This window comes from Ptiloglossa arizonensis, chromosome 6 (assembly GCF_051014685.1).
Source record: "Ptiloglossa arizonensis isolate GNS036 chromosome 6, iyPtiAriz1_principal, whole genome shotgun sequence".
Taxonomy (NCBI): Eukaryota; Metazoa; Arthropoda; class Insecta; order Hymenoptera; family Colletidae; genus Ptiloglossa; species Ptiloglossa arizonensis.
The window spans coordinates 12,765,318-12,785,381 of record NC_135053.1 but is presented as its reverse complement, the minus strand read 5'-3'; the positions used below and the strand labels follow the sequence as shown (position 1 = coordinate 12,785,381).

General features: G+C 38.8%; 1 protein-coding gene across 4 annotated transcripts in view; it reads right to left on the bottom strand.

Annotated features, from left to right (window-relative positions):
- Nucleotides 1-562: 562 nt before the first annotated feature.
- Pip (heparan sulfate 2-O-sulfotransferase pipe) overlaps nucleotides 563-20,064 on the bottom strand; it is a 149,417-nt gene continuing 129,915 nt past the window's right edge. For all 4 annotated transcript variants that reach the window (XM_076314091.1, XM_076314093.1, XM_076314094.1 and 1 more), the window contains 5 exons: nucleotides 7,121-7,327; nucleotides 6,808-6,887; nucleotides 5,748-6,029; nucleotides 3,441-3,595; nucleotides 563-1,793 (listed from right to left, as the gene is read on the bottom strand). In XM_076314091.1, the coding sequence (XP_076170206.1) occupies nucleotides 1,597-1,793; nucleotides 3,441-3,595; nucleotides 5,748-6,029; nucleotides 6,808-6,887; nucleotides 7,121-7,327 (921 nt within the window). In that variant the 3' untranslated portion in view covers nucleotides 563-1,596. The remainder of the gene's footprint in view (nucleotides 1,794-3,440; nucleotides 3,596-5,747; nucleotides 6,030-6,807; nucleotides 6,888-7,120; nucleotides 7,328-20,064) is intronic.

Here is a 20,064-nt window from a genome sequence, read left to right as displayed (position 1 = left end):
GATTGTAGCAATAATAACCATCGAATGAAATGAAAAAAGTTTCTTCCCTACAGAATCTATAAAAAATTATTTTACACGTCTCTCTGGAAACCGTGTAATATTTGAACAATTTTCCACACCTAATTTACAAATTACTCACTATGAGAGTGTCAGATGGTCCCCTTTGTTATCGCTCATAGTATAAACTAAAGTCAAACGTATTTAAGAAACCTCTCGTTCTTCGAACCCCGATCAGACATCTTACGATAAAAATAAAAATAAAATTTCATCCAAAAAAAAAACAAAGACAATATTTCCGACAAATCGTTCAAAACATACGTATACTATTACCAAGTATCGAATTAGTTTAATACAGACAATTCCACAAACTCTCTTCTACCCACAACAACGCCTCGCAATAAACAAATATCAAGAAAGAAATTCTTCTCGATGTATAAATTATTCATCGTGACGATGAAAATCGGCTTGGAGAGCTTTTCTATAATTTTCCACACAGCCATGGGGGGTGGGGTGTGTGGATTCGTTGATTCGGGTGCAACGAAAGAAACAAACACGTGTCGTTCGAAATGGCAGCTGTTTATTACGAAAAAGAAAGGGAAACAAGTGTGTTGGACATTAAAAAACGGCTTAACTCGATGTTAAAAAAGATGGCTAAGTCGCCATGGAAAGCAGTACCCTACGGTTACCCTGTGTGTGTATCTGTGTTTCTTGCGCTCGCGATTATTTTTAATTAAGTACCCCTCGATGAAAAAAAAAAAAAAAAATCAAAAAGCAGCGTAACGTGTACCTCTGGTCAGTCTTTGGGGCGTTACACAATCGGCGAGAACGGGTGGGGGGTCGTGTGATGGGGGTTAATCGAAATTGGCGTCTCGCCGTGTCGTGGCCCCATGAACACACCATGACGCGTTCCGCCGGGCTTTTTACAACGACATAAATAAATACAGCTAATGCCTCGCATCGTGGATTATTTCGCGGGTCTGATCATACGCGCCGGCGATCGCAGTTCGATCGCCTGGCGATTTTCACCTTAAATTACACGATAATCATAATATAATAGGATAAAACGATCACAAAATTAAAGACGGCACTGCGAGTGTCCCATACGAGTTCGAATCACTCCACTCTCGCGAGAACTCGACGTGTATCGAAAATGATTCGTTCACCGATACCTCGGATCTTCTTTCGTGATTCATCGATCGCATCCCCTTGATCCTCGCGTGCTCGATGATCATCCTCTCTCTCTTTCTCTTTTTTCTATCTCTCTCTCTTCCTCTCTCTGTACCGAGGTCGACGAATCGTGAATCTTGCGCTTTTTCCAACTTTTGTCTTATTTTCTTTTTTTTTCTTCTTTTTTGTTCCTTTGTTTCGTTTCCCTTTTGTATAATATTGCTTCCCTTCGTTGACACTCCCTCACGAGGAGATACTGCGTTCCTTTTTCGATCATATTCCTCCCTGCACGTTCCCGAGCGTCCATTTTCTTTTTTTTTTCGACTTCTTGGTGTTGTCAATGTGTTCGACCATTCGTCAGGTACGACGAGTTCTTCGTCAGCTTCGACGACAACGACGACGACAACGACGACGACGACGCAAGATTTTTTACAAACTGTTGCTACCCAACGGTGGCGTGTTTTTCGTTAATTTCAGGGCCCTCAGTTGCTTGTACAGCCGTTGCTTGCAGAATTGGTAGAACTCGATTTCCCGCGTGAAGTTCCTGCGCACCATTTCCTTCACCTCCTCGGTGACCGGCGGCTTGAAGAAGTTACGGTTGATTCTCTTGAAGGAGTTCACCTCGTCTGAAACGTGTGAAATGTTCATTGAGTTTTCTTTTCTTTTTCAATGGAAATACGAAGAACGAGACCAGCTTCTATCTGATTTTCAGGAGACTTTACAAAATTACGTGTAGAACGTCTGTTGTATCTCGACACTGTGGAATATGTCATGATGGTATTGCAAAAATGATTTTAACAAATGGTGTTTGGTACGAGGGGGTGAACAAATTATTTATTATCTTGTAATGTTCCCCTCTGTACCAAACAATTATTTTAAAAATATATTTTTGATATTTGTGAGGTGTTCCAACGTGTCGAGACGAAACATTATTGTTTTTATATATATATATTTTCTCTCGGAAGGAACGACATTACTCGGATATAAAGTATATATTCAGATGTTATTCCACGTATTCGATTTATTGTTTTCACAGATTTCACGAGTTGTCGTCACTTCTTTTTTCAAATTTAAATCTTTTCAAGTGTCTGGTAAAATGTCGTCAGAAAGTTTTCCTTCCGCTCTACGTATTGATTTCCATCGATCGTTTTCGTATTTTAATTCCGAGGAATTTCCGGCTCGAGAAATGGTACTCCAAACCGACGAATATGAATACTTTCGACACGTGTTACGCTTTCAATCAAAGCTCCAAAGCTGTCGCAGCGCTTCGATCGAACTCAACAGGTGCAAATTCAACGCGGTGTCCTTCCTGGTTGGAGGTTGACCGTTTCTGAATCGCGAAAATCATCGTTCTTTCGAGTTCAGAGTCCTCTTCGTACAAAAATGTGGGAGCCTCGATCGAAAGCGAAGAGTTGTAAGTGTCGAAAGTGTTCGTCTTCGTTTCGTTTTCTCGTTCCATTTCTTGAGCTTAGAAATTTATCAGAATTAGAATACCAATCGATGAAAATTCATGTAGATGAATTTTCTTTCGGAGAAAATATTGGAGAAGATACATTTGGATTCGAAAAAAATTGAATTTGATACATTTGAATTCGAAAAATTGGAATTTGATACATTTGAATTCGAAAAATTAAAAATTTATACTTCTGAATTGTAAAAATTTGAATTTGATAAATTTGAATTGGAAAAATTTGAATTTGATAAATTTGAATTGGAAAAATTTGAATTTGATAAATTTGAATTGGAAAAATTTGAATTTGATAAATTTGAATTGGAAAAATTTGAATTTGATAAATTTGAATTGGAAAAATTTGAATTTGATAAATTTGAATTGGAAAAATTTGAATTTGATAAATTTGAATTTGATAAATTTGAATTGGAAAAATTTGAATTTGATAAATTTGAATTGGAAAAATTTGAATTTGATAAATTTAAATTGGAAAAATTTGAATTTGCTAAAAACGGCAACAACCCACGAGACAATCCGAATAAAATTGTTCGAGCTCTACCGACAGATGAGAAACATCTTGTACAACGAATGCGATAACCTGGACCGTTGATGGCTGACACGTGGTCCGAATGGAAAGTCGCGAGAAATTGGTGCGACGCTCTCGACGTTTTCTTGAATAAGTTTCGCATGGTCTTCGATGAGAGATAACGCGACGTACGCGCGCATCGTGCACGAAACGCTCCGTGTGCAAAGCATTTTTTAAATATAATTGCACGTCGCTGGAACAAACAGTTACACGCGAACGGCGGAAGAAATGAATTACCGTAGTAGACGTCGGTGGCTCCTTGGAAAAATCGGGGTATGTAATTCTCCAACACCGTGAGAGTGGTGTTCACGTCTTCCAGTACGCCGACAACTGCATAGTGTTTCTCCACCGCCAGTTTTGCTCGCTCCAGGGCACCCACAGTGTTGAATGGACTTGGAAAAAGAGAAAGAATCGTTTAATACGATTAATTAAATATAACAACTAGATTGCGCATTTTATGTATTTATGGAAAGAATATTGTAAATTTATGCAGCATGTACGTCACTTGTGCGAAACGATATATTATAATATTATTATACAAGTTTATGGAATTTATTCCCCATACATTTTGCACGTGTTTTCCATATTAGCCATAAATGCATGTAATCCGCGGTTCAATAATACAAAGCTTGTTATTATTTACACGAAGCACGAGCACAGAACGACCGATCGAGATTACGATTATTCGTCGGTAGATAAGGTCGGTGAAAAATTTTCATAAACGACTAACCGAATAACAATTTATTTTGTACACACTGTACCGATTTTACACAGCGTTATCGATAACAGGGACAAAATTGCCATCGAAACGTTAATAAAATTGATTTAGCGTAATCGGTGAAATAAGATAGTATTGAACGGCCAATTATTCCGACACTAAGCGTGGAATATTCCACTAGTAGCACGATTAACGAATAATTAACGACAAACATTTCGTATAAAAGGAACAAAATGTAACAACGAGATACTGTGAAAACAATCTTTTCGTACGCGAATGATATTTACAATGCTATCGTGATTTTTGGAACTTTCATCGGGGCAAAAGTTAAGTAATACTTTCAATATTTTATCGTTGTTAGCTTTTTTTTACAATTACGTGTAACATTGAGGTAAAGGTGGTACAAAAAAGGAGGGTTCAATTGCACAACATTTTTTTCGAGTTTCCGGCGGATTTGCAATCTGTGACCTGTAACCAATTAACGCGCATTATCGCATTTAATTTGAAAAAATTATCCAAGAGATGAGCATATGTAAAGAAAAGAAACTTATAAAAATAATTAATATTTCTTTAGCCGCGTCACCGACTTACGATTGAGACAGTTGTGATCTAGAGTTTTCAAAAATTTGCATAATTTTAATATTGCGTTTCTCGTTTTTTTTTTTTTTTGTAATATACTATTATAGTGCTAGTGTATTTCCATACTCCCCTCATTATATCGGAAAGTTAACAACTTGAATCTCAATACATTTGGAGCATATGTTACCAAAAATTAAAAACTCAAATATTAAAACCGATTGACACGTACAAGAAGCTTCACGCTTACTACAAATCTACGTACACTTCTCATTGTATTACAAAGTTAAAAACATGAGTCCCAATACTTTTGGGTCATATATTACCCAAAGGTTAAAACGATTGATTTCAATTTTATACCCAGGTACAGAAAGCTTCAAGTCTGCTAGAAACCTACGTGCATTTCCCATTGTATTACAAAATTAAAAGCATGAGTCCCAATACTTCTGGGTCATATATTACCCAAAAAGGTTAAAAACGATTGATTTCGATTTTGTAACCAGGTACACCAAGCTTCAAGCCTATTACAAATCTACATGCACTTCTCATTGTACTATAAAATTTTGAGTACAGATACTTTTAGTAGAGTCCCAATACTTTTGGGCCATATATTATCCAAAGATTAAAAATGATTGACTTGGACTTCGTACCCAGGTACAAGAAACTTCAAGCTTACTACAAATCTACATGCACTTCTCATTGTACTACAAAATTTTGAGTACAGATACTATTAGTAGAGTTCCAATACTTTTGGGTCCTACATTACCCAAAGATTAAAAACCATTGACTTGTACTTCGTACCCAGGTACAGGAAGCTTCGAGTCTGCTAGAAGCCTACGTGACCTTTTCATTGTATTACAAAATTAAAAGCATGAGTCCCAATACTTTTGGGTCCTACATTACCCAAAGATTAAATACCATCGACTTGTACTTCGTACCCAGATACAGAAAGCTTCGAGTCTGCTAGAAGCCTACGTGACCTTTTCATTGTATTACAAAATGAAAAACACGAGTCCCAATACTTTCGAGTCATATATCACCCAATGATTGAAAACGATTGACTTGGAATTCGTACCCAGGTACAGGAAGCTTCCAGTCAACTTACAAACCTACGTGCATTTCCCATTGTATTAGAAAGTTAGGAACATGAGTCTCAATTCATTCCGCGCATATGCTACCCAAAGGTTAAAAATAATTGACTTCCACTTCGTGCACAGGTACAAAAAGCTTCGAGTTTCCTAGAAACCTACGTGCATTTCTCGCTGTGCCCGCAGAAGAAAAGCGTTTGCCTGCGATGGTCGCCAATCCCGTCGTGAATTTCGCCCTCCAGGTATCTGCATTCGTGGTCCGCCTTAAGTACACAGGTCTCGAAGTCCTTCTTCAGCCAGTTGGGATCCGGCAGAGGTAGGTCTGCAAATATTTGCTTTCTCTCGACGTAATACCAGGGCGCTCGTACGTAATAGTACCAGGATATCACTCTCTCGATAGGATCCCGGACGATATTGATGTAAATTGGTTGCGGCAAGTTGAATCTGTACAGAAAAACGTCAAGTACTGGATATACCCCCGAGCTCAAGATCGTCGCGGTTCCGGGTGTAATTCGATTCGTTCTTAAAATATTTCTTCTACACGAGAAACTGTGTCACGTTCGCGAATTTTTAGCAAACTCTCGCTTCGGAACTTCTTGCCCAACGATCTCATCGATTTGTTTGCACGCATACGGTGTCGTGGGACGGATATTACGTTAGACGAGTGATCCCACGTGTAAAACTATCCTTCGTTTCCGGGGAAATTTATATCGAATGTTCGACTTCCTACAATTACGATGTTCGGTTAAAGAATACGGTGAACACAATTTTTACTTACAGTTACGTAAAGCTAGTTCCTTCTAGTTTATAAATTTTCGCAATTATTAAAAATATTGACAGTCGCGTTTTACAAGTTCTTCCTTACGAATTGTTCTTTATGAATTAAACGAGTAAAAAGAACGTTTAAATTAATATTTTTATATTATAATCTTTTATATTAAATTTCCGAGACGTTACCCCTTCAATGTAAATTTTACCCTTTGGAAACAGTTAGTATTTTATTTGTCAAGATCCGTTCTATGTATACGTAAGGTTTAAATTAATATTTTGATATTAATTTAATTTTTAATATTCAATTTTCGAGACGTTACCCCTTCAATGTAAATTTTACCCTTTGGAAACAGTTTGTATTTTATTTGTCAAGATTCGTTCTATGTACACGCAAGGTTTCGTGAATTTTTCATTTCCAAATTTAAGGTCATTCAAAATTCAAGGTACTCACTCTGTAAAGTTGGTGAAGCATACGTGCTTTACGTACACAGATGGCTCCGAGTAACTGCTGACCATTCTGGCAAGTTGGAGCTGAACAATGATAACGATTAAGTAACTATTACACTTTCGTTTATTACATATTCCATTTTTTTTTTTAGTATAGAAAACTAAATCGGACAGTTTCAAATGTTACATCGATAAATTTCAATATCTTCGCGAATTGAATAAAATTCAATATTCGTGTTATAGAATTTCTTTCCAATTACTCTTTAATAATTGATCGATTTCGTAGTTCGACGTGTATATCGTTGATATTAAAATACCTGTTCAATGGGTGCGATACGTATCGTCTCGACTCTCTGCACGCGATCTCGGTTGAACGAGAAGTCATTCCTCATCGACAACCTCCTCAACAGTTCCATAAAAGTTTGAGAACCCACTTTCGGTACACGATTGAAGAACAAAACCTCCCTGCCGGCTCGTTTTGTGTTATTCAGCGCGTCGATGTCCAACATTTCCGGTTTGTTGTACTGAAATCGAACAATCCGTCTTAAAATTCATCTTCACCATTTTAATTTACTTCGTTCACTTTAGAAACGTTTCTCTAAACACTTCCTCAATTTATATAAATCGTTTCCACGAATAATAATTTTATACTTTAATGGATTTGGAGTGGCAAGATTAAACGTGTCAATTTCTTATATTTCGATTTTGTATCGTAAGAATGATTAAATGTATCGAACATTGAGCATATTTATTAAATGTATCCTCCTTCGATATTTTTAGCTTTAAATTGTATTATGCAAATTTGAGCATCATCGTTAATTTTTGTCTGCCGCGAGTTCTCTGTTTATGATTTCGAATAACCTCGAGTATTTAATCATTTAAATTTCGCTAAATTGCACCTACGTACATAAAATTTCATGTTCCACAGCTCGAGTTCGACAATAACTTTTACCGTGCATTGAAATCACCCGAGGGTCGTTCCCATTAACGTTACGTCCACGATTTTATTATACGAAAAGGTCTCATCGTCTGTTTGACCTTTTCGTTGTGCGATTTATTCTCTTGTAAACCTTGAAATTCCAAGTTTCTCTATTTGAGAAATTGACGAAGATGTAATTTTTTTCGTAACCCTAGAAATCTATTATTACGAGGCTAATGGATCGTTCGAACATTCCGCCTATTACGACAGTATAACGCATTGCGAATCAGATATTTTATGTGCTCTATTCGTAAAAACGTATCTTCGACTCTATCATCTCCATTATCGCAATTTGTCTACAGAAACATTAGGTAAATTGTTACATTTCGTTTAATAAAATCTCCAATGAGACAATATCGATCTATATTCGCGAAGATAAATTTTTCAAACCTGTCACTGGACGAATCGATCGTATTCTCTCGCAAAAACTTTGACGATAAAACAATCCCTAATAGAAAAAGAATTCTCACTTAAAAATATACCTAATTGGTCGTTACGAGCGTCGATTTTATCTTTATATTCGTTGGCTGTTTTAATTACTTCCTCGCGAAACAAAGTTTAAGTTTCTCTCTTCTCTCTTCTTGTATCTCCATTTTTAATATACCACGGAACTTTTAATATTGTGCGTGGAACGATCGACGATCTACCTTAAAGTTTAGTTACGTAACTGGCACTATCCGTACATTTATAAATTTATTCGTACCTGGTTTACATTTCTTGCCGATTAATATTTGTCCTTTTCGATTGCACAATTTTTGCGAGCAATACGTTGCCCCCGTATTAATCTCGAGTCAATTCTAGGAATTTAGTATTATTCAATTCGATTCTTGGAATTTAGATTTCTCTTAACACTAGAACTATTGATGGTAAATATATTTTGTGTCAAACGTAAATTTGTATCAGACCGTATGTATTTTCAAAATTAGATGGCGAAAGGTCAGATTTTTTTACGAGTACCGTTAGTTGTCTATTTCCATAATTTTTTAATTTCTTTTTAAATCATTTTAAATAATTTTAAATAATTTTAATTTCAAATAATTCTAATTTAAAATTTTCTTTTTAAATAATTCTAATTTTAAATTTTCTTTTTAAATAATTCTAATTTAAAATTTTCTCCTTAAATAATTTTAATTTAAAATTTTCTTTTTAAATAATTTTCTTTTAAATTATTAAATTTTGAATTAAATTGACCCCTTTGGCAGTTCTAGTGTTAATTTACGACTATCATTGCTCGTCTATTTTGATAATTGTCCACGAACATCGTAGGCAGAGACACCGTTGATAATCGAATAACTTCAAAAAAAATTTCGAAACAAGTCGACCTCTTTGGTAGTCCCAGTGTTAACGCGAAAACGATGAGATCGTACTCGTTTGAATTTACTTTAATCCCCCTCTCAGTAAGTCGTTCTCTTCCAGATCGTGGATCGTAGCGGAAAACGATGAAATTTCGTTCCCATCTTATTTCGATTCGTGAAGGGTGAAAAGAGATAACGGTACGCGGTGTACGAAGATCAAAGGATCCCGAGCCCCCTTTTGAATTAAAACATTTCCCTCGCGCGTAACGTGCAGTGCAGTTTCGCAACGGGCACAGTTACATCTCGGATGGAACCCGATGAAAAGGATAGGAAAACGGAAAGTAGCCTGACCGCGACCTTAATCGTTTATCTTTTACCGTCGTGTTCGCCTTTAGTTTGGATTTTCATTTTCTACGGCGCGGAATCGTTCTCGTCCCATTCCCTCTCGTTGAATAACTATTAGCGATGTCGACGAGTCATTCCGACCGGAGCATATGGCGAACACATGCATTCGTAAATGGAGGTACGAGTAACAAATACCTCATTTCTTCACCAGCTTCCGGATGGTTTTTTGCACCCGATGCATCTATCGCGGGTACAAACGATCGAAGGAAGCCCGCGGTGAAGAAGAAGAAGAAGAAGAAGAAGACGACGACGAAGAAGAAGCAAAGGAGGAGGGGGGCTTCTCTTATTCGAGCGTAGAAACAGGGAAAGCAATGAGCTTGCTGGTGTTTGTATAATTTATCGATTTCTTCGCGCATTCGTCGTCCCGTGCAATTTTACCCCGTCGTTAATCATAATATACGACGACGCGTACCGATCTTTGTTTTCAGCTACTTATCCTCCCGTTAATTCCCAATGATTATTCCAATTGGTCGCGTCTCGCTCGATTATACTCGTTCATTTCGTTTGCACAAGCACGGCCCGTTCCAGCTGGCCAAGAAACGATCTCCGATATCACGGAAAAATACTGACCACGCTTCCGCGAGGTTGTTACGGGATATAGAATCCAAGTCCACGCGAACAGCTTTGATTACGTTCGATTTCTTCCTGGTTCGAAATCTCGAATCTTTTACCAGACCGTGGACGATCGTTCGTTCTTAATTCTCTCCTCGATCCGTTTTGCAACGAAGCGGCCAAGATTCTCGGTGAATTCATTTTCGAAGAAAGCTGATGAAGATTTTCAGTTGGAGAAAAATGTTCCGTTTGTGGACTGTTTGAGAAATCGGTTGGATTCCATGGCAAGAATCTCGATAAAGTCGACGAACGTTTAGCGTTCGATCAAGATTGAAATTTGTTAGTTTTTTTGGGAGATTGTATTTTTAGTGTTACGTTATCGGCTGTAAAGCCGAGTCGGTGCAAGTATGCAACGATGATGACACGATTTGCAAGTTAGATTCTATTTTAATGCCAATAAATTGGTCGTTGAACGTTTCTATGGATTGAAACGGAAATTTGGGAGCGAAAATACGTATCGGTTAATACTGTGTATAAAATTTACTCCGTTTTAATTTCAGCGGATTGGACGTAGATTATTCTATCGATTGAAAGTGAAATCGTGACACTTTTCTCGCGGAGGTGTCACACTTGAAGCGCGAGGTTATCGGTGTGAAATTAAATCGATAAAAGTGTGCATAAAAATTACTAGCCCGGCGTAAGAATTTTATTTTATTTTAATCCTACCAGATCGGTGGGCAAGATATTTGTTTTATTTACCAATTAAAACTGAAACTTGTCACTTTTTTGCGGAGCTGTCATATTTTCAACACGAGGTTATCGGTGTGGAATTAAATCGATAAAAGTACGCATCATAGATAACATGGCGTACGGGCATAATTTTATTTCAATTTCGGTGAGACACGTTACTATCGACTAAAGTATAATTTGTTACTATTGTTGTAAGGATGTCGTATTTGTAACGCAAGGTTATCGGTGGAAAACTGAATCGATGAAATTACCTGTTCAAAATAATAACATAGTGTACGAACATTATTTTATCTTGTTCCTACAAGATCGGTCTTGAAAGACGTTTCTATCGATTAAAAATGAAATTTCTCATTTTTCTGCCGGATGTAAAATTGAATCAAGCGTCTATTAAAAGTAATACGATGTGAAAATTTAATTCTATTTCTATTCCAGTCTTAGAACTTGAATTCCAAAATTAGAACTTGTTCCTTTCATTGTAAACGTACTATATTTGTTGATACGAATATATTATAGCTGAATATTATCGGCGTGAAATTAAAACCGAATCGACCCGTGTACCTGTCAAAGATAACATCGCGTACCATTTCATTCTACTTTCATTTCAGTATGTGGGTAGTAGAAAATTTCTACCGATTAAAACTAAAACTCGTCACTTTCATTGGGAAGTTGTTATATTTGTAATTCGATATTGTCGACGAGAAACTGAAACCGAATCGACGCGTGTACGTATCGAGGAAAAAACAACGTACAAGCTTTATTTTGTTTTAATTACGGTCGCTCGTAGAACATTTTTACCGATCGAGATTAAAACTCGTCACTTTTATTACAAAGTTGCTATATTTGTAACACGATATTGTCGACGAGAAACTGAAACCGCATCGATGCGTGTACGTATCAAAGACGACACGACGTACAGGCTTTATTTTATTTTAATTACGGTCCCTCGTAGAACATTTTTATCGATACAAATTACAAATTGTCACTTTTATTACAATATTGCCATATTTACAATTTCATATCGGCGATGTGAAATTGGAACGATTAAAGTGCCCATTAAAAACGACACGATCTGCAAGCTTTATTTTCATTCCGCTCGATCGTAGAACATTTTTATCGATACAAATTACAAATTGTCACTTTTATTACAAAATTGCCATATTTGTGATTCAATATTGTCGATACGAAATCGAAACTATGGGTGTACTCATCAAAGACGACATACTCACGACGTACTTACAAACTTAATTCTAATCACAATAAATGGACCACACATTTCTATCGATTAAAATTACAACTCATCAATTTTATTTCGAAGACACCATACTTGTGGCTCACATTTGTGACACTCGATATGTGTACTTATCAAAGACAACATGACGTACTTACAAACTTAATTCTAATCCCAATAAGTAGACCACAGGACATTTCTATCGATTAAAATTACAACTCGTCAATTTTATTTCGAAGCCACCATACTTGTGGCTCACATTTGTGACAATTTATATGTATACTCGTTAAAAACAACACGACGTACAAATTTAATTCTAATCCCAATAAATGGACCATAGGACATTTTTATCGATTAAAATTACAACTCGTTAATTTTATTTCGAGACACCATATTTGTGGCTCACATTTGTGACACTCGATATATGTGCTCATCAAACACAACACGATGTACTTACAAACTTAATTCTAATCCCAATAAATGGACCAGAGGACATTTCTATCCATTATAATAACAACTTGTCACTTTTCGAAGACACCATATTTGTCACTCACATTTGTGACACTCGATATATGTACTCATCAAAGATAACACGACGTACAAACTTAATTCTATTTGAATCCAAAGGTCGGTCGCTCGTAGGACATTTTTACTTCGCACCATTGAGGGTTGTTCCTGTTCGCGTCTCGTCAGCTCGGGCATTACGAGACACGTATGTTCCATTATTGCATTATTATTACGCGCGTTTGCACGCATCCTCCACGATTACGGATTCCCCCGCCCGTTTCCTAACCGTCTTTCTTCCTTGAATTCTTCGCGAAGTTACGGTCCATCCTTCTGCGCACTGCCCACGGTATTAAAGGATCGCGACGTAATTTGCTTCGCGGTTATCTGCGTAATACCGAACGTTACGAGGAAAATCCTCTCGTCTACCCTTGGTCGTTTCCCGATAACCGTGAGTAGCGATGGGAACGAGCAGTTCGTATAACTGTTCGTGGTATAGTGTCTTACCCTTTTAAAACGGTAGGATATTTCCACCATGAGAAATTAAACTCTATACAAGCCACGCGACGAGATTGTTAATATTATACTTTATCACGTAATTAAATATCTAATTAATCTATTCTTCAATTTTAGTTATTTTGTATCATTTCACACTCAAATAAATGTTCCATCGATCAACTAAAACGGTATTTACGATTATCGAGGTATTTCGCGTAATATTGTACTGTTTTTAAATATTGTACACTTGTTTCTGGGTTAATATTGCACTATGCGTGGAAACAAAGTACGAAATGACAATTAGATTCTTCGAGCGTTATTTTTGCACCGTTAATGAATCTTTACGAGGAAACTACCACGAGATTCAGATTCCTCGGAACAAAATACATCGAACTCGTGGAGAGAAATTTTTCGATCGGAGTGGTCGTTTTCGAGATACGCGTCCTCGAAGACGTTCGATCGCTCGTCGTTGAACATTGGATCCGCGCGCGGAGAACCACTGGGGCGCTCGCGTACCCCGATAACTTTCGATGGAAATTCTCTCGGGAACGAAGCCTCGTACGAGAAAAAATCAAGACACGTTTTCGACGTATTTTTGATCGAGGAATCGTCTACCGTTTGATTTTCCCACGAATTACATCGCGTATTCTGACACGAGGCGATAATACTCAATGGAAACACATCGAAGCATACAGGATGGTTCGTGAGTCACAACACATACGAGACCAGAGAGATTTCAAGCTTTGAAACAAAACCGTAAATCGTTAAAATCGGTTATTAGTTAGGTATGCAGACCGATTTCCAAATGAATTTTTCTCGAAAACGAAGCCTGTGACGCAATTTCCTTGTTCATAATTTTCGTTTTATTTCGAGCCGCAGAATCTCTCCGGCCTCGTTTCTATCGTGATCGGTGTAGATAAGTAGCAATGGGATCGAGCGGATCGTAACCAGCGTTCAAAAATAAAAGCAATATTTACGATTATCGGGGCGTTTCAGGAAGTATAGCGTGGTTTCGAGCAATCTGTTTCCCGTTACTTTTAAATTATGCACAGAAACGTAAATACGTTCTCGAAAATCCTTCCTTCGTCTCGTTTCGGAGCCATGCGGTGAAACACATCGCGATATTTTAGTTAAAACGTTCGACGGTTCTGTCGTTACTCGTAAGAAGCGATTACGATGATAAGAAGCTTCACGCGTTCCCGATCCACCGTTTATAGTGATAACAGAACCTCAAAATTACCGTTCGCAGGCCCTCGGCGCTCCTTTCTCCACAGTCTACTTCCTAAATCGCGGCCATGGTAATTAATCTTTTTTCGTTCGCACTATTACAGTTACCTAATTAAAATCGCGAACACTTCAAGAGCTCTTTTGTATCACTGCAATTAGACTTCGTTTCTCTCTCCTTCCTTGCCTCGTCGCGCAAGGATCGCTTACGCGGTTGAAACGGTTACAAAAATTCGTAAACGATACCGTTCTTCGAACAAAGAACGGATTCGTGTACGAACAAAGATCACGATATTCTACAGAGTAAATTCTATATATACTTAAATTCGTAAATAATACGTAAATTCACGATATACTTCGTGAAATTTCGATACCTTTCGATTGACTTATTATTAATTTTAATGAATTATTTTCGAATTTTAGGGGAAACGTTTCTATCGATTGATTATCAACGCGTGCCTCGATTTTATGTTACCAGACGATGACGATCTGAATTCTACCTGAAATTTCGTCCAAAGTTGGCGGTATCGGTGTCGAAGGTCGTGTTGCACAGATATCTGGCAATTATGTCATAAATTCAGAATAACGTTCACGCTCGAGGTCCTTTAGCGATTAATGGGCAGACCGAAGCCAGCAATCCAGTTCGCGGTTTCACGCACCGTGACCGCCGTGATGTTTCTCAGCGTTATCTTGCGTTTCTTGCCAGTCTGTCTGTCTGTTTCTTTTTTCACCTACTTTGTACGAAGTCGAATCGCAGTGATTACGGTTAATCGTTGCGTAATAAAAGGATATCGGTACATAAATCCGCGAAGAAACAACATTTTTGTTCACAACCCGCCGTTAAGACGTACAAAGAAAATGTAATGTTTAATGTCGCGCAATGAACGTGCACCACGAAATTGCCTCGAAAATTATAGATATCGTCCGTTCGGAATCTTGATATTTTCTACAGAAGGTCGTTCGAAGGTCGCGTCCTTTAAACTCGTTGATTTCAATTCTTACCGTTCCGCTAACAACGAAACTAATATTTTTAAATCATTTTTCTTCTTTCTTTTTCATTTAATTATCGAGTGTGCAATGGTTTCCGATGTTACGTTATTCTTACGGAAATGTTAAACAGGTTAAAAATGTCTGTTAAAGGATACATTGTACACGAAAGGAACTCAGAAAGCAAGATGTAACAGGTTTAGAAGGTTTCGTAGCGTAGAGAAGTTAGGGTACGGTAATTCCGGCTTGGATACGATAAAATCGATTTTTATTCAGAGCCGAGGCGAGAAATGTGAGTGGAATGCGTCGAGAGCGAGCGAGACAGAGCAACGACCAGCGAGTCTCGCATTACACGCGCTCGATGGCCGAAACTTCGAAGCTTCGAAGCATCGCGAAATAAATTCTGTAATATTTCATTTTACATTTTCCAAGAACTTTGAATCGCGCATAATTTCAAGATTGTCCGAGAGGTTCGTGCTTTTTGAACATTTTTTGCGCGAAAATGAGAGAGAGAGAGTGCAACAAGGTACGTTGAAAAATACAATCGAAAATCGTGGCAAGGCAGAAAGTGTATTCGTATAAGGTCGAAGGAAATCGTGAACGGTAGAGTAAATGAGAAAATGTCAGAGGATGGTCGAGAAGAGCGGAGAAAATTAGAATGAAAAAGAAAAATTAATCACAAAGTTAGATCGAGGTAAGGATAGGTAGTTTGGGATAGTGGAATAAGCTACTGTATAAAAAGCAAGATAGGATACGTCGTGTAATTATGTACGAGATAGGAGATGTAAATACAGGGTAAGATGTATGTACCAACATGTGATGTACCAGGTTCGTTTTGTAGCCGGAAGGCAAAAATTACCGATGAACCTCTGCTTTCAGTATGAGGTTGTACGCGTGAAAATTGAAGGTGACCTTGAAATCTTGCAAAAAATTCGCTACGAAAAATCCTTTCGAAGGACGAACCGAACGATATTAAGATCTATAAAACAATTTTTAACGTCCGGGTAGTAGCGAAAATAATATAGCGCATACTATTTTCCTGTTTCTAACTCGTATGCACGATCATAGAGCTTTTTATAACTGCAAATGTATGCTTCCTTTAATGAAAATAATGTATAGTAATAACCTTCCCTTTTAATTTTCGACTCACCCCGATCGATCAACGATCTGACTTTTTGTTAAAATTTATGTTACCTTTTCTATGTCTTTGCGGTACGATATACAAAATATATTCTATAACATAAATTACAGCAAGGTAGGTACTCTATCGTTTTAATATCTTTTATTAAAATTGATATTATCTTTCTTGAAGCAGTCCAGTATACAAAATATATTATATAACATAAATAATAGTAAAAGATACTTCGTCTAGTATTTTTTGTTCCAAATGATATTAATTTTCTTTTCTTTAGAGTAGCCCAATATACAAAATATATTCTACAATATAATTTACGACAAGACTAGATACCTCTGGTATCTCTTAAGTACAATATTATCTCTTTACAGTAACTCGATATACAAAATATGCATAACACAAACTACATTAAGCTAAGTTGTTCGACAAGTTTCGTCGTATTTTCCACTACGAAAAAAATGCCATAAAACTTCAACTTGAAACAACAATAAATATACACACGAGTCGACGAATCTACATGAAACTTCGCACATCTGTTCGTCAAACAGTACCATCTTTAGAAGAATAGAACAACGAAGCTATCAAGTTCTTCGGAAAGTCATTTCGTTTTCTTTTTTATGAAAATAAAACACGATTTCTTTAAAGTATAACATTTATTAAATTATATATATATATATATATATATATATATATATATATATATATATATAAACATTTTACTAAATCATATATTCTTCATTTTGTAAAACAAAACGACTTACCGAACAACCCAATAATACCTCCGTTTCCTATCGAGCGACGAAACTCATCGAACAACCTACTACTCTTGAAATCTCTCCAGCAAGATTCATCGTTCGAACCTCACCGTGTTCGATCCTCGTGATTCGTTGTTCCCCGATCGAACGATCGCGATAAACGTCGCGTAATTGGTCGCGATCGGCGGGCCAGTTAAAATTCGTTAACGAGTTCGACTCGACATTGATATTCCGCGCGATTCGACGTCCCGTATCTAGTCGCGACTCGCGATTGTTCTCGTTCTCTTTCTTTGCTGGCACAATGCGGGTCCGTGGCGGGTCAGATCCACGAGGTTTTACCGTTTTCCAGGTGTGCGCGTAACATATGTAACGGGTGGGTCCCGAAGAAGGCCGGTGATGGACGATGACTCGAGCCGATCTTCGATTTTCACTCTTTTCAACGTCGTTCGCGCGAATCGACCGACGACGCGGCGATTTCCGCTTCTTGCGCGCGATTTTATCGTCCGCGTGGCGCACGTCATAGCAATCTGCCTCGAATCATCGACGACGACGACGACGACGACGACGCGTCTCGTCGGTTTGGTCTCTTTCGAACGATCGTTCGAACGTGATTTCACCGCCGAGTTTCTCGGTGTTCCCATTTCTGGTGCGCTCGCTTCTCGACCTGTTCCTACCGATCTCCACTTTGCGTTCGCGATAAGTTTCTCGAGTCGTGGACGCGTATCAATGCCTCTCGATGCTAACGGTGACTATAGTATTTGGTAATCGGGGGATTTCTTGGGAATTACGTCACACTTTCCGTGATCCGTGAGATTTTCGAAGGTATTGAAGAGGCGCGAAAAGTGAATAGGACTTCGTTCAATTTTGGTCGATCTGATCGAAATCTCGAACGGAAAGCCCATTGAAGATCGCCTGGAAGTGTTAACTGTTCCATTCTCTATCAACAACTCTTCACCACAAGAGCGAAACCTCTCGAGAAACGAGTTACAATCTCGAATAAAAAAAGAAACCCCCGTTCGAGACTACTCGAAGAGTTACCTATTCCACTCTGTCCACAAACCTTCGCCACAAGACCAAAATCCTGCAAGAAACGATTCGAACGGTTACTCGCTTCTGCTATGCTCGACTCTTTACCACGAGAGCCACGTTTCCGGTGAACCGACTGGAAATCTTGAATAAAAAAAAAAAAATTCCTTCGAGACTACTCGAAGAGTTACTTGTTCCTACTTGTCCACGATCCCTCGTCTCGCGAAACACGGGATAAACGTTCCGAGAAACATCGTCGCGATCTGCGTTCAACTTTCCGCGAACGTTTCAATCTCCGTTTTCCAACGTCGTTAACCGAGCGCGCCGCTCGTAGCTCCCTCTGTTCCCGCCGCGAAGTTCTCGCCCGAGTTGTAACGGGCACTCGCGCGATCGACGCCAGGTCAACGTCGATATTTCTCGCTCGGACGGGCCATCCGCTCCATTTACTTCCGTCGTCGACGTTCATCGGGATGGGGGAGGGGGAGGTGGATCGGGATCGGGGAATTCTCCCATTTCCATGATTCATCGATCGGCGAGAGGACGAGAACGACGACAGACGGCGGCTAGTTCCCACGGCGCGTTCGCGACGAGATCGAATCGCATGGATTTTCCACGGTCTCGTTGACACGAATCCTGCGGTCTCGCGTCGCGCACGGCGGTCGTCGAGCGTCTGCCCGCGAATTTGACCCGCGAAAACCGCCGCGGCGAGGAGTGGGGGGTGGGGAGGGCCCCTCGGCCGGCCGAAGTTTGCCGACGCGTCACGTGAGGTTTTTATCGGGATCGGTGGATCCCAGGCGGCGCGAGTTTTAGATCGAGTTACCGCGTACACGAGTACCCGATCTTGATACCAGACGCATGCACCGCGGCTCGTTCCCAAGAAAATCGAGGCCATTCCTGGCTCTATGAAACTCACCGCGCGTTCGCCGCGCGGCAAAACGGGGAGAGCGAACCTCCCGAACGCGGAGAAGCCTTCCAGCCATCTGTCTGCTTGACTGATCGGTCAACGTACTCTTCGACAATTCTTGCCACTTATTCGATAGACGCCGCCGCGTACACGCCGCGATAGAATCTTATCCGTACGCGCCGAGATTCTCGGTGCGTCTATCTTTTTCCGAGAATCGTTCAGCCGGCGTGCCCGAATAGCGCATCCAGGCGTCGCGCGTTCCTCGTTCGTTGCATTCTGATCGAACTGGGAAACGCTCCGCCGACCAGTCTACCGATATTTTTTAACGACCACTCGCGCGGGAATAATTTATCAATTTTTGTCACGGAGGCTCGAGAAACGAAACGGAAGGTGCGTTTATCCGTCGGACGTGGAAGAAAAATTGGAAACATTTCTGAAAGAAGAAATGGAAATTTGAGCGTACGATGGATACAACTTTGTAACGAAGCACGGGAATAATTTATCAATTTTTGTCATAAAATCTCGAGAAGCGAAATGGAATATGCGTTTATCCGTCAGATGTGGAAGAAAAATTGGAAAAATTTCTAAAAGAAGAAATGGAAATTTGAACGTACGATGGAGTCAATTTTGTAACGACACACGGGAATAATTGATCAATTTTTGTCATGAAATCTCGAGAAGCGAAATGGAATATGCGTTTATCCGTCAGATGTGGAAGAAAAATTGGAAAAATTTCGGAACGAAGAAATGGAAATTTGAGCGTACGATGGCGTCAATTTTGTAACGACACACGGGAATAATTTATCAATATTTGTCATGAAATCTCGAGAAACGAAACGGAAGACATGGTTTATCCGTCAGACATGGAAGAAAAATTGGAAAAATTTCTAAAAGAAGAAATGGAAATTTGAGCGTACGATGGAGTCAATTTTTAATCACACACGGGAATAATTTATCAATATTTGTCATGAAATCTCGAGAAACGAAACGGAAGACATGGTTTATCCGTCAGACATGGA